This window comes from Mobula birostris, chromosome 3 (genome assembly GCF_030028105.1).
Source record: "Mobula birostris isolate sMobBir1 chromosome 3, sMobBir1.hap1, whole genome shotgun sequence".
Classification (NCBI taxonomy): Eukaryota; Metazoa; Chordata; class Chondrichthyes; order Myliobatiformes; family Myliobatidae; genus Mobula; species Mobula birostris.
In genome coordinates this window covers 18,906,916-18,919,539 of record NC_092372.1, presented here as the reverse complement: position 1 = coordinate 18,919,539, position 12,624 = coordinate 18,906,916, and the positions used below count along the sequence as shown (strand labels likewise).

General features: G+C 41.7%; 1 protein-coding gene across 3 annotated transcripts in view; it reads right to left on the bottom strand.

The window, feature by feature from the left end:
* Window positions 1-12,624, bottom strand: part of rai14 (retinoic acid induced 14) — a 251,941-nt gene that overhangs the window by 63,537 nt on the left and 175,780 nt on the right. For all 3 annotated transcript variants that reach the window (XM_072252291.1, XM_072252290.1, XM_072252292.1), the window contains one exon: window positions 7,091-7,197. In XM_072252291.1, the coding sequence (XP_072108392.1) occupies window positions 7,091-7,197 (107 nt within the window). The remainder of the gene's footprint in view (window positions 1-7,090; window positions 7,198-12,624) is intronic.

Genomic DNA, 12,624 nt, shown 5'->3' with positions numbered 1-12,624 from the left:
GAACACTGCCAAAACTATTGCAATACTATAAAACTGTATATTAATTCCTAATAGTTACCAATGGAGGACTTCATCCATGTCACATTCTTTTGACTGTAAATTGTTACATACCTCATGGAGATCTTGTGACTTTCTTGTGAGAATGATATAATGGTCTTTTGGAGGTCACGTGATGAAATTTCCCCGCCGATGTGAGGTCACATGATGACATGTTCACCATGGGTATAAAAGGGAAGACCCCTGGTGACGCAGTTAGTTTTCCCGTTAGAACATCAATGAGATACTCTGCTCTGCTGCGTATTTGCATTATGACGCAGTTTTGATTTTAAACGGAGCTTTATGTTCTATTGTAAGGTATGGAAGAACTGGGCCGGCAGTTTGACCAATCACTGCCAGGTTTGTTAATGTATCTTTTCAGTAACATTGGAGAGTGAAGACGGGACCCTGAAGGAGACACTCGACGGGTTTGGAAAGGATCGACCATTATTGAATTCATTCAAGAAAGAGCGATCTGCATGAGATAGCCTTTGCTAAAAAGGCAGCAGAAAAAGCTGTGCAGTATCCAGCAGAAAAGGTCAGTGCCTTTAAAACCGTTTTATTTCCGTCATCGTGAATCCTGCGGACAAGGCAGGATACGGCTGGGAGTGGCAGTGACGTCGTGTCTTCGAGGAATTTGTTACTTCATGGAAGTTTCTCCTAATTGACTACATAAATCTCTTGGACTTTAAAATTTACAGTTCAAACAACTGTGTTTGAATTTATCGCTTTAAGAACTGGCATTTATCGCTTTAAGAGCTAGCACTGAGTAGCGGTTTAATGAATGGCTGCTTAGCAGTTTACTTCCGGTTAGGGTTTTCGTTGTTTTTTTTTGTTTATCAGGGTTTAATAAATGCTTGTTTGTTTACAAATCCTGACTCGATATATTCATTGTTGCTGATCACGTGACAAAATGAACAAAATCAATGCAGACATCTGGTGCAGGTAATAGACTGCCTTCATACAATGCTGCCAATGACTGCATCCTCCAAATCTTTATTTTCACTGTAACATTCAATGGTTTTCACGTTAGATTCACTGCTTTCATGTAACACCACATATTAAAAATGGATACCATGGGAAAAGGATCACAAACACCAGTGACTACAAATAGCCAAGCACATTTGTAATAGCCCAGCATGTTAATCATGGGTACAGCAACTTGGTTAAGGTACTGGACTTGTCTCTAGATATTGTTGATACGTTCAAATTCTCCATAGTTTCTAATTTGTTGAAGTAGTGAAATCATTTCATTTTCACGCCCCGCCGTTTCTGGTATCTCCAAGCCTGAATGTTTGAAAATGCAGTGAGCAAAACAGTTCTGCAATGTCTAAATGTTTATTTCATGCCAACTATTAGCGACAGAAAATGTTGCTTTTGGAACACATGCAACTGATGCTATTTACAAACTGTTTGCTTGAAGCATAGTGTAGTGTCCAGCAGCCACTCAAGTGCATGCGACTGGTGCTAGTTAGAAGCTATCTGGCAACAGTCTCCTGTCTCAATTAAGCAACAGAGTGTTCCAAATAAATAAAGGCAAACTCAGCTAGTTTTTGCTTTTTAATAGTTGTCCCAAGCAGCTGCTCTGATTAACCGATGGCCCAATTAACTGGAGTCCACTATATACCCAATGATTTGGTCTCCACAGCTCTCTGTGGCAATGAATTCCACAGATTAACCACCTTCTGGCTGAAAAACTTCCTTCTCATCTTTGTTCTAAAGGGTTGTTCTTCTTATTATGAGGCTGTGCCCTCTTGACCTAGACTCCACTACTATAGGAAACATCCTCTCAATCTAGCCCTTTCAATATTCGACAGGTTTCAATGAGATGCCCCCTCACTCTTCTGAACTCTAGCGAGTACATTCCCAAAGCCATCAAAGAGTTCTCATACATTAACCCTTTCAGTCCTGGGATGGTTCTCATGAACCTCCTCTAGACCCTCTCCAATGCCAGCAAATCCTTTCATAAATAAGATGCCCTATTCTGTTCACAAAATTTCAAGTGCATTCTGACCAATGCCTTATAACATATATGCCTCATATAAGCAAAAATAATAAATGTGATTCTGATTCTGTCCACTATGAATCTGAACACTGACTTTCAAAAAAGGCATTCCTCCATCAATAAATGCTTGTAGCAAGTCATTGCCTCAATTGGCATGCTGTAGACAAAATAAAAATAACGCCCTTGAAAAGTTAGCACAAAATATAACAGAAACTGATACTTCTGATGGTGCAGCACATCTTGTTATAGCCTTAGGAATTAAATATTTTAGATGCCGCCCGGAAACATGATAAAGAGAGAAAAAGAAGAAAACCTCAGAAAGTCTGAGCGATATTAAATGTATTTGATCATAGCTTTATAATAGAAGACAAACTCAGCCATTAACAACAGTAGGTACCTCCACCATCCAGAAAGCCCATAGCTTTTGTCAAAACTGGAGACCAACCACAGCTTCAGCCCAGATCACCAGCAAGCCTGCTCACTGCAGCATCTGACTGGCAACTGAAAGTCGATCATGGCAAGTAATTAAAGTTCCCTTATCATCATCACATCATCATCCCTGAGACCTGACATGGTCATTCTGTCAGAAACCTCAAAGCATGGTAGTGCCTTGGGAAGACCAGAATGAGGTGGTGTTTGAGTGCAAGAAAGTTAAATACCAGGAGCTGGTAGAGCAGTGGCAGAGACAGGGGTGGAGGGCATGATGTGAGCCTATAGAGGTGAGGTGCAGAGGTCTTGCTGGCTACTTGCTCTGCATAACCTACTTTCTCCTTGGCATTATGGAGGCTGCAAAGAAAACAGCCCTCAGGATCGTTACAGAGGCTGCTGAGCGAGCCTCCAGATGGCTGTGGATCAAGAGGTGTGACCCGTGGACCAATTCTGCTGGGACACAAGCCAGGGGCTCATCAGCACTGGCTGGGTCACCTCAGCGAGACTGATGTCGAAAGACACAGAACACCCGATGACCCAGGTTACATCAATGATGATGTGTCCCAGCAGATCCTGGTGTGTATTGCAGCATCAAATTGCTATTAAATAGCCTTAATTGCTATTAAAGCAATTCCAACACGTTAAGTAGAATTGGGTGTATAGTCATAGTCATACTTTATTGATCCTGAGGGAAATTTGTTTAATGTGTATAATATGCTAAATATGGATGATAAAAATTATCATGTTCCCATTCTGTTTTCTATCTTCAACCTCACCAACCAGAGGGAATGTACTTCGACTTTCATGTCTTGATTCTGTTCAACTTGTAACCTGACTGTAATCTCAATTTACAGATATATTTAGTTACATTTCTATATTAAACTTCGGCTGTAATTTCACAGCAGCTGATTTTCATTGTGTTTGTTATCTCACTCTGCCGTAATTGATCAAAAGCAGCATTAGGACAGATTCAAGAAGAGATATATTAATATTCCTTTAGTAGCTGACAAACTATAAAATTTGATATTGCACGTCAGGGCTCAGCGATGAAGCTGGGGAACTTTAATTGCTTTCAGTTGCCAGTCAGACCCTGTGGTGAGCAAGCCTGCTGGTGATCTGGGCTGAGGCTATGGTTGGTCTCCACCTTTGACAAAGTCTCTGGGCTTTCTAGATGGCAGAAGTACCTAATGGTTGAGTTCGTCTTCTATTATAAAGTTATGCTCAGATACTTTTAATATTGCTCAGAGTTGCTGAGGTTTTCTTTTTTCTCTCTCGTTATCTTGTTTCTAGATGGCACCTAAAATATTTAGCTCCTTGTTATTTATAGTTCTCATAAATTCTATCGTATTTCTTTATTTTCTGTAAATGCCTGCAAGAAATATCAATGTCAAGGTAGAACACGGCTTCATACAAGTACTTTGATAATAAACTTACTTTGAATTATAGTACAAACAGATCCAAGCAGAGTGTAAAAGAAGAAACAGATAAGAGGAGATAGCATCTTGGAACAGGGATCAATTGGGTCAGAAAATTAAGTTTTAAACCATTGTATATTTAGGCATCCTTTAAAACAACTTACTTCAAGGGAATCTTTGAAAGTACTTCAAAGGATTGTGCACGAGAAGGATTGTGTTTGTGAACAGTTTGCTGGCTTGTGCTAAATAGTGGGACAGTTAATAGCCAGAATTATAAAATGGAGTATATACTCAAATTTTGAGTTGAGCGCTCCTTGTCAAAACTACACATGTACGGTAGAACCTCCTTTCAAGTGCCTTAGCGGATTACACACATTTAAAATTCAGAGCATTGACAACACAAAGAATTGCAAGCGGAAATTAGCCTCAAAGCTCAAACATCTCTGCCAGCTTTTAACTCCATCCACCTTTCTTCATCAGGTCTTACCAACATATGCATTTCACTTCAACTTACCAGATCTTATCAACACATGCATATTAAGTTTATTTTTCAGTAAGTGTATAATCAAAGTACATATATGTCATCTGAGATTCATTTTCTTGTGGGCATTCACAGAACAAAGAATTACAACAAAATCAATGAAAAACTACAAAGACTGACAAGCAACCCAAGTATGAAAAGAAGGCAAACTGTGCAGATATTAAAAAATACTAATAATTATAAATAGATAAGTAAATAAATAGCTTCATTTTACTTCTTTTACATCTGTTTTTCACCTTAAATGTGTTTGCGGGTCTGTTTGAGCTCGTGATTTATAGCTTGGAGATCGTCTGATCTCCCAGCTCTCTGCGGGCTCCAAGATTCCAGGAAGTGAGCATATGCTCGGACGGCCTCTATGTGAAGAAACTTCGAGATGGGGAGTGAGTCGATGTTCAACTCCATCTCGCCGTTTAAAATGTCTATTAACTGCCAATTAAAGCACCAAGGAAGACCGAGACTTCGAGGCGAATGCAGAATACGAGCGGGAGTTTCAGTGTCGACTGTCTGCCTTTTGATCACTACCAAAGGAGTTTGTGAGTGGCCTATCACTGTGCAGCTCGCTGTGGTAGGCGGGTAGGCCTCTCCGCCTCGTGTAGTGTTCCTCTCTTTTGATGAATGTCAGCAATATCGTAGGATGGTATTGTGGTTCTGCATTTATGGATTGAACTATTGTGTTTACGGACTGTGGACTTTTTCAGACTTATGGTTTTCATATTCTGTGTTTTTTTTTAAATCGTCCGTTCCTTTTCCATTTTGTTGTGCCGGGGAGGATGTTTCGAGGTTGATGTTCTATTCGTGTTCTGTTAGTTTTGTGTGTGGAGGAGGGATGTTTTTTGGAGGTTCATGTTCCAGTTCCATTTTGTACAGGGGGAGGGGGCTTTTGGCAGGTGGTTGATGACCAGGATGTCGTTCTTTTTCGTACAGGGGAGGTCGGTTTGATGTTTCTCTCTGAATGACTTTCATGTTTTTTTTTGTTTTGTGGCCTATCTGGAGAAGACAATTTTCAGAGTTGTATATGGATAGTGGTGCAGTGCTAGCCGGAGTGTGTCGGGCACATCTTTAAGAAAAAAGCTGAAATAAACAAGCTAATTAATTAGGTGCCGCCCAGGGTGATTTGAGTACCTCAGAAACCGCTGATCTCCTGGGATTTTTACGCACAACAGACTCTGGAGTTTACAAAGATTGGTGCCAAAAACAAAAAAACATCCAGCGAGTGGCTGTTCTGTGAGCGAAAACATCTCGTTAAATCCACTCACTGGATGCTTTTTTTTTGTTTTTGGCACCATTCTTTGTAAACTCCAGAGTCTGTTGTGTGTAAAAGTCCCAGGAGATCATCAGTTTCTGAGATACTCAAATCACCCTGGGCGGCACCTAATTAATTAGCTTGTTTATTTCAGCTTTTTTCTTAAAGATGTGCTGGACGTGCTCCAGCTAGCACTGCACCCCTGGATATATACTTTGATAATAAATGAACCTTTGAACCTTTAATAAGAAGAATACGAGTTATAGAGAGTCATGTTGTTGGAAGTTCCAGATTATAATTTGAAGAAACAGCTCTTCATTGAATTCTTACTGGGTTTCTTAATGACAGCATTCAATTCTTAATTTTGACTGGACACTAAATAATCATGAACAAAATCAAAAAAAAAAGTGATAATCTGCATCAGTTTAGTGGTTCCAGACTTCATATACTTTGGGCAGCTCAGAAAAATGTTGGATTTAAAATAGTCATTTAAGGAATTAGTCAGGGTATCAAGGGATATGGGGAAAAAGCCGGAAATTAGAACTAGATGGGTGAATAGTTTAGCTCAAGGGGGAGCTGCGGAGCAGACGCCATGGGCGGAATGGCCTACTTCTGCTCCTTTGTCTTGTGATCTTGTGAATTAAATACTCCAGTTGTTTAGAGACACACAGTATATTTAAGTGCCTACTCGCCAAAATTTGAACATTTGAAGAGCCAAGTGTTTGTTTAAAATTATGAAAGACATAATAAAGGTAGACAGTAACAGACCTTTCACCAGGGCAGGGGAGACCAAAGCCAGGGGGCACAGGTTTAAGGGTGAGAGGGGAAACCTGAGGGCCGTCTCTTTCAACATAGAGGGTCGAGAGTATGTAGAATGAGCTGCCAGCGGAAGTAGTTGAGGAAGTTACAATATTATCACCTAAAGAAACACTTGGATAAGCACATCTGAGTGGGGCCTAGGCTGAACACAGGAAATTGGGAGTAGCTGGGAGGGCATCATTGTCAGAAAGGACTAGTTGGGCCACCAGATATTGCTCCATGACTACGTCAAGGGTCCTGAAATCAAACTGTTTTGCTTCAAGCTGATGCATTAATGCCTGGTGACAATGATACAGACTGGTTATTTGTTGCAAACTGATGCACAACATTCATTTTATTACAAATGGATTAGGGCGTTTGCAACCATTGATTGTATTTAACTCTTTTCAAGAGCAAACTCGACGGGCCAAACGGCCTAATTCTGCTCCTATGTCTAATGGCCTTTTTTGGTGCAGTTCTTCTATTGCTTTAAATTACAACTTAATCCTGCTTCAAAGGGATAATTCACTGACTTCAGGAGGAAGAGGAAGATTGTGGGGAAAAAAGTGAAAAGGTATAATTATCTCCAATATTGTGAAATTACTATTTAACACAATTTTTACCTGCCATTCTTGTCTCGTGCATCCACATCCGCTCCTTGGTCTATCAGATAAAGACACACGTCAGCATGGTTGCCTTGCGCAGCCTGGATCAGTGGTGTAAAACCTTCCTGGAGTTTCAAATAAATGCAGAGTTGCATATTAAATATGGCACACCTATTCAGCTCAGGTACGATTTTGCACTGCTGAGATCACATCTTAGAGCAATAACTCACTATCTGAAGTGTATTTAAAATTTTATTAAGAGTCTGTATTCTTTATATATGAAAAGAATCCCTAAAATGAATTCACAGGTAAAATGTGACCCCAGGTATATCAGTGAGCCATGATTAGGATAATGCTGGGTTTCATCAGCTGTCTAATATGACTGCTTTGCGCTGCCTTGCTCAATCAAATGTCAACTTGATTCGAAGGCAGGTATTTCTCAATTTTTTTTGGGCATTAGAATTCTTTGAGTCACAGGATTTCAATACTGTATTCACATATAATCAGTGCATCCAAACACAAAAATGAATCAATTAAATATTAAAAAATTGGCATCCATGACGGTGCTAATTTCAAAGTAACACCAATAAAGATCATCCAGTTGCTGCTTTTGGCTGAACAACCCTAAATCCTTGTTGTACACCTTTTCTTCTGTCTGCCACAAATGATGGGATTTCCTGCTCGCCACCCATTTCAACTTGACTCGCTTTCCCATTCCAACATATTGGTCCATGGCCTCCTCTACTGCCACTACGAGGCCGCACTCAAACTGGAGGAGCAACACCTCATATCCCATTTGGGTAGCTTCCAACCTGGTGCCATGAGCATCAATTTCATTAACTTCATGTATTATGACTCTCCATTAGAATAAGTTCATAATATTTGAATACAATTTTGTGTACTAAGTAATTTTAATGCCAAAAAATGGATGAGAATAAATGCCTTCAATTCACACTGACATTTGATATTAAACATTTGGAGGAAAATCAAGTGTGCTGAATTTTTCATTTTTGAAAGGAGCCTTAATTCATTATATTGCTTTCCAAGTTAACAGGTCTAAAAAGTCAATCTTTGTCATTCAGATATTCTAACCATCCTCACATTAAGAACACTTTCCATCGTTTAATGTGGAAAATGAGCTGTGCGTAACAACCCCCATCAACATTGTGAGGCAAAGCATCATTTTCAGAAAATTAAAAACCAGTTAGACCTTTCTATCTTCAGTTCCAAAGGGAGTGTTACAGAAATAGCAATATCCCTTGTTGATAACAGACACTTTTTTAGCTTTTGTACCCTTTTCATATCAACTAATTAAAATTTAATGGTTTTATGTGTTTATGAACCAGAATCAGAATTATCAGAATCAGTAGCTGGATCTACCTTTAATGTTGCTTGACCAAAGGTCACACTTAATGACTGTAGGTTATCCAGTGCTCTTTAAAAATAACTAGAAGTTTAAAGTTAAAAGTAAATTTATTATCAAAATACATATGTGTCACCATATACAGAACTGAGAGTCATTTTCTTATGGGCATATTCAATATATCCAATAACTATAGTAGAATCAATGAAAGATCAACGTGCAAAAGGCAACAAACTGTGCAAAGATGAAAGAATTAATCAAAATAATAAATAAGCAATACACATTGAGAACACAAGATGAAGAGTCCTTGAAAGTAAGTGCATATTTTGTGGGAACAGTTCAGTTATGGGGCAAGTGAAGTTATCCGTTCTGATTCTAGACCCTGATGGTTGAAGGGTAAGGACTGTTCCTGAACCTGGTGTGTGAGTCCTGAGGTTCTTACACCTTCTTCCTGATGCAGCAGCAAGAAGGATCATGTCCTCGGTGCTGCGGGTGCCTTATGATGTAGACGTACTCGACAGTGGGGAAGGCTTTACCCATGGTGAACTGGGTTGTATCCACTTTTTCAAGGATTTTTTGTTCAAGCGCAGCGGTATTTCCATACCAAGCTATGATGTAGCCAGTAAATATACTCTCCACCACACATCTATAGAAATTAATCAAAGTTATAGATGTCATGCCAAATCTTTGTAAACTCCTGAGTAGAGGCACTTCTTCGTAATTGCACTTACATGCTGGGCCCAGAACAGGTCATCTGAAATGGTTACACTGAGGAATTTAAAGCAGTGACCCTCTCCACCTTTGATTCACCAATGAGGACTGCCTCACTGACCTGCACTGTTCTCCTCCTGAAGTCAATAATCAGCTCCTCGGTCTTGTTGATATTGAGTGAGAAGTTGTTGTTGTGGCACTACTCGGCCAAATTTTCAATCTCTCTCCTACATGCTAATTTGTTACCACCGTAGATTTGGCCTGTGACAGTGCTGTCATCAGCAAACTTAACTATGGCATTGGAGCTATGCTTAGCTGCACAGTCTTAAGTGTAAAGCCATGAGAGCAAGGAGTTAAGCACAGAACCCTGCGGTGCACCTGCACTGATGGAGATTGTGGAGGAGTTGTTGCCAACCTGAACTGACAAGTCTGCAGGTGAGGAAATCGAGGATCCACTTGTACAAGGAGGTATTGTTGTCTTGAAGCTTATTGATTAATTTTGAGGGGACGACAGTATTGGACACTGAGCTGTAGTCAATAAAGAACGTCATGATGTATGCATCTTTGCTGTCTAGATGCTCCAGCTGAGTGAAGAGCCAATGAAATGGCTTCTTCTGTGGGCCTGTTGTGCCAGTAGGCAAACTGGATTAGATCCAAGTCACTTCTCAAGCAGGAGTTGATATGTTTCATCACCAACCTCTCAAAACACTTTATTACTGTGGATGTAAGTGCTATTGGATGATAATCACTGAGGCAGGATATCATGTTCTTCTTAGGCACCAGTATAATTGAAGTCTGCTTAAAGCAGGTGGGTACCTCAGACTGTCGAAGCAAGAGGTTAAAGGCCTCAGTGAACACCCCAGCCAGTTGATCCACATAGGGCTTCAGTACTCAGCCAGGTACCCGATTTGGGCTGGATGCTTTCCATGGGTTAACCCTCCAGAAGGATGCTTTCAGGTTGGCCTGGAAGTCTGAAATCACAGCGTCATTGGGGTCTGTGGGAGTTTGTGACAGTTCCTCCATGTTTTGATGGTCAAAACAAGCACAGAAGGCATTGAACTCATCTGGAAGTGAGGCCCTGTTGTCATCTATGTCATTTGATCTCACTTTCTAAGAGGTAATAGCATTCAAATTCATCTACTTCTTATATATAAAATTTCAGTCATATCCATGAAAATATTTTACAAAAAAAGAATTTATTAATTACAAGTTTTTAATAGCCCATGCCAAAGCTGAAAATTTTCTACTATATTAGTTTGCAAAAAAAAATACCAAGCAATATCCCAAGGCTCTTAATTCAGATTCATGGGCTTAGTTTGAGAAGTATATAGTTTGATTTAATAATGAAGTGATTATTTCATAGCTGACAAAGAATACAAGATATAACATTTTTCCATCGAGAGATTTTACTCAAACAAGAGCTATAAAATTCACTACTGTGAAACCTCTTCCGGTGATGCCTACACCGAAGAAGTTTAGATCCTCTCTTCGACAGGAGTTCAGTGAAACCATCTCTCACTGCTCCCCACCTGTAATTTCTTCAGCTCTTCAACTTTTCGATCACACTTTGACTCAGACTCGCTATCACAGCCATATATCCTTTCTTGGAACGTGCCTCCGTCGCCAACTTACTCCAACACACATCAAAGTTGCTGCGTTAGATGCTGCTTGGCCTGCTGCATTCACCAGCAACTTTGATGTGTGTTGCTTGAATCTCCAGCATCTGCAGAATTCCTGCTGTTTGCCAACTTACTCCAGTTGGTTTTAGGATTCGTTTCCGAGTCTCTCAATTTGGACCTTCTGAGGATCCCAGGTACTCACATTTTATTGACTCTGCCTCTCGCCGCTTCTCCCATCAAGCTCTGAAGGCGACCCTCTCCGCCATGAGGAGGTACTTGGTGTCTCTATCCCTGACCCTTCCACACCTTCGGGACACTTTCTTCACCGTCTGTAATGGTCCTACCCGTTATTTCATCCTCCGTCGGATTCACGCCTGCAATCGCCGTTTTTTTGACTTTGTCATGTTAGGCAAAGATTGCAAGATCCTACACCTACGGACTCCAGAGCCTGCTGCCCATGAAACTAGCAGGCATGAACTTCAGATTGCAGCCCCTGCCACTAATCTCGCCGGCTCCAATACCTCAGAGCATATTCAAAACCTGGACTCCAGCAACGACCATGGAATCCAGGCTGGGTCTTTATGTGCTGCTATTGCGACTCCCGTCTCCCCTTCCCCCACCAATACTCTACAATCCCGTCTCCTTCAGATCCCATCGTCAGCTCCTGGGTCCTCAGAGGCTCCATCTTCCTCTCACCCCAACCCTCCCCTCTCCATTGACACCCCCAGCCTCCCCCCCTCCCCCCTCTGATCCATCCGTGCCGGGTCTTTACCATCCCCTCCAACCTTCAACTGTCTGAGGCAGAACGCTCTGTCCTCAGTATAGGCCTCACCTTTGTCCCCCTTCGCCCACACCTCAGCAAGTTCCATGTTCGCCACAATGCGGAACTCTTCTTTCGCCGTCTCCGTCTCCGAGCCTACTTCTTCGGTAAGGACTCTTCCACCCCCACCGATGACCCCTTCTCCCGTCTTCAACCCTTCTCTTCTTCATGGACACCCCGCTCTGGTCTTCTGCCTGCTCTGGATCTCTTTATCGCTAACTGCCGACGGGACATCAACCGTCTCGACTTCACCGCACCTTGTTCCCATTCCAACCTCACTCCTTCGGAACGCTCTGCTCTCCACTCCCTCCGCACTAATCCTAACCTTATTATTAAACCCGCCGATAAGGGGGCTGCTGTTGTAGTCTGGCGTACTGACCTCTCCCTTGCCGAGGCACAGCGACAACTCGCGGATACCTCCTCTTATTTACCCCTCGATCATGACCCCACTAAGGAGCACCAGGCCATTGTCTCCCACACCATCACCAACTTTATCCGCTCAGGGGATCTCCCATCCACTGCTACCAACCTTATAGTTCCCACACCTCGCACTTCCCGTTTCTACCTCCTACCCAAGATCCATAAACCTGCCTGTCCTGGCAGACCTATTGTCTCAGCTTGCTCCTGCCCCACCGAACTCGTTTCTGCATACCTCGACACGGTTTTATCCCCCCTTGTTCAATCCCTTCCTACCTATGTTTGTAACACTTCTCACACTCTTAAACTTTTCAATGATTTTAAGTTCCCTGGCCCCCACCACTTTATTTTCACCATGGATGTCCAGTCCCTATATACTTCCATCCCCCATCAGGAAGGTCTCAAAGCTCTCCGCTTCTTTTTGGATTCCAGGCCTAATCAGTTCCCCTCTACCACCACTCTGCTCTGTCTAGCGGAATTAGTCCTTACTCTTAATAATTTCTCCTTTGGCTCCTCCCACTTCCTCCAAACTAAAGGTGTAGCTATGGGCACCCGTATGGGTCCTAGCTATGCCTGCCTTTTTGTTGGCTTTGTGGAACAATCTATGTTCCGTGCCTACTCT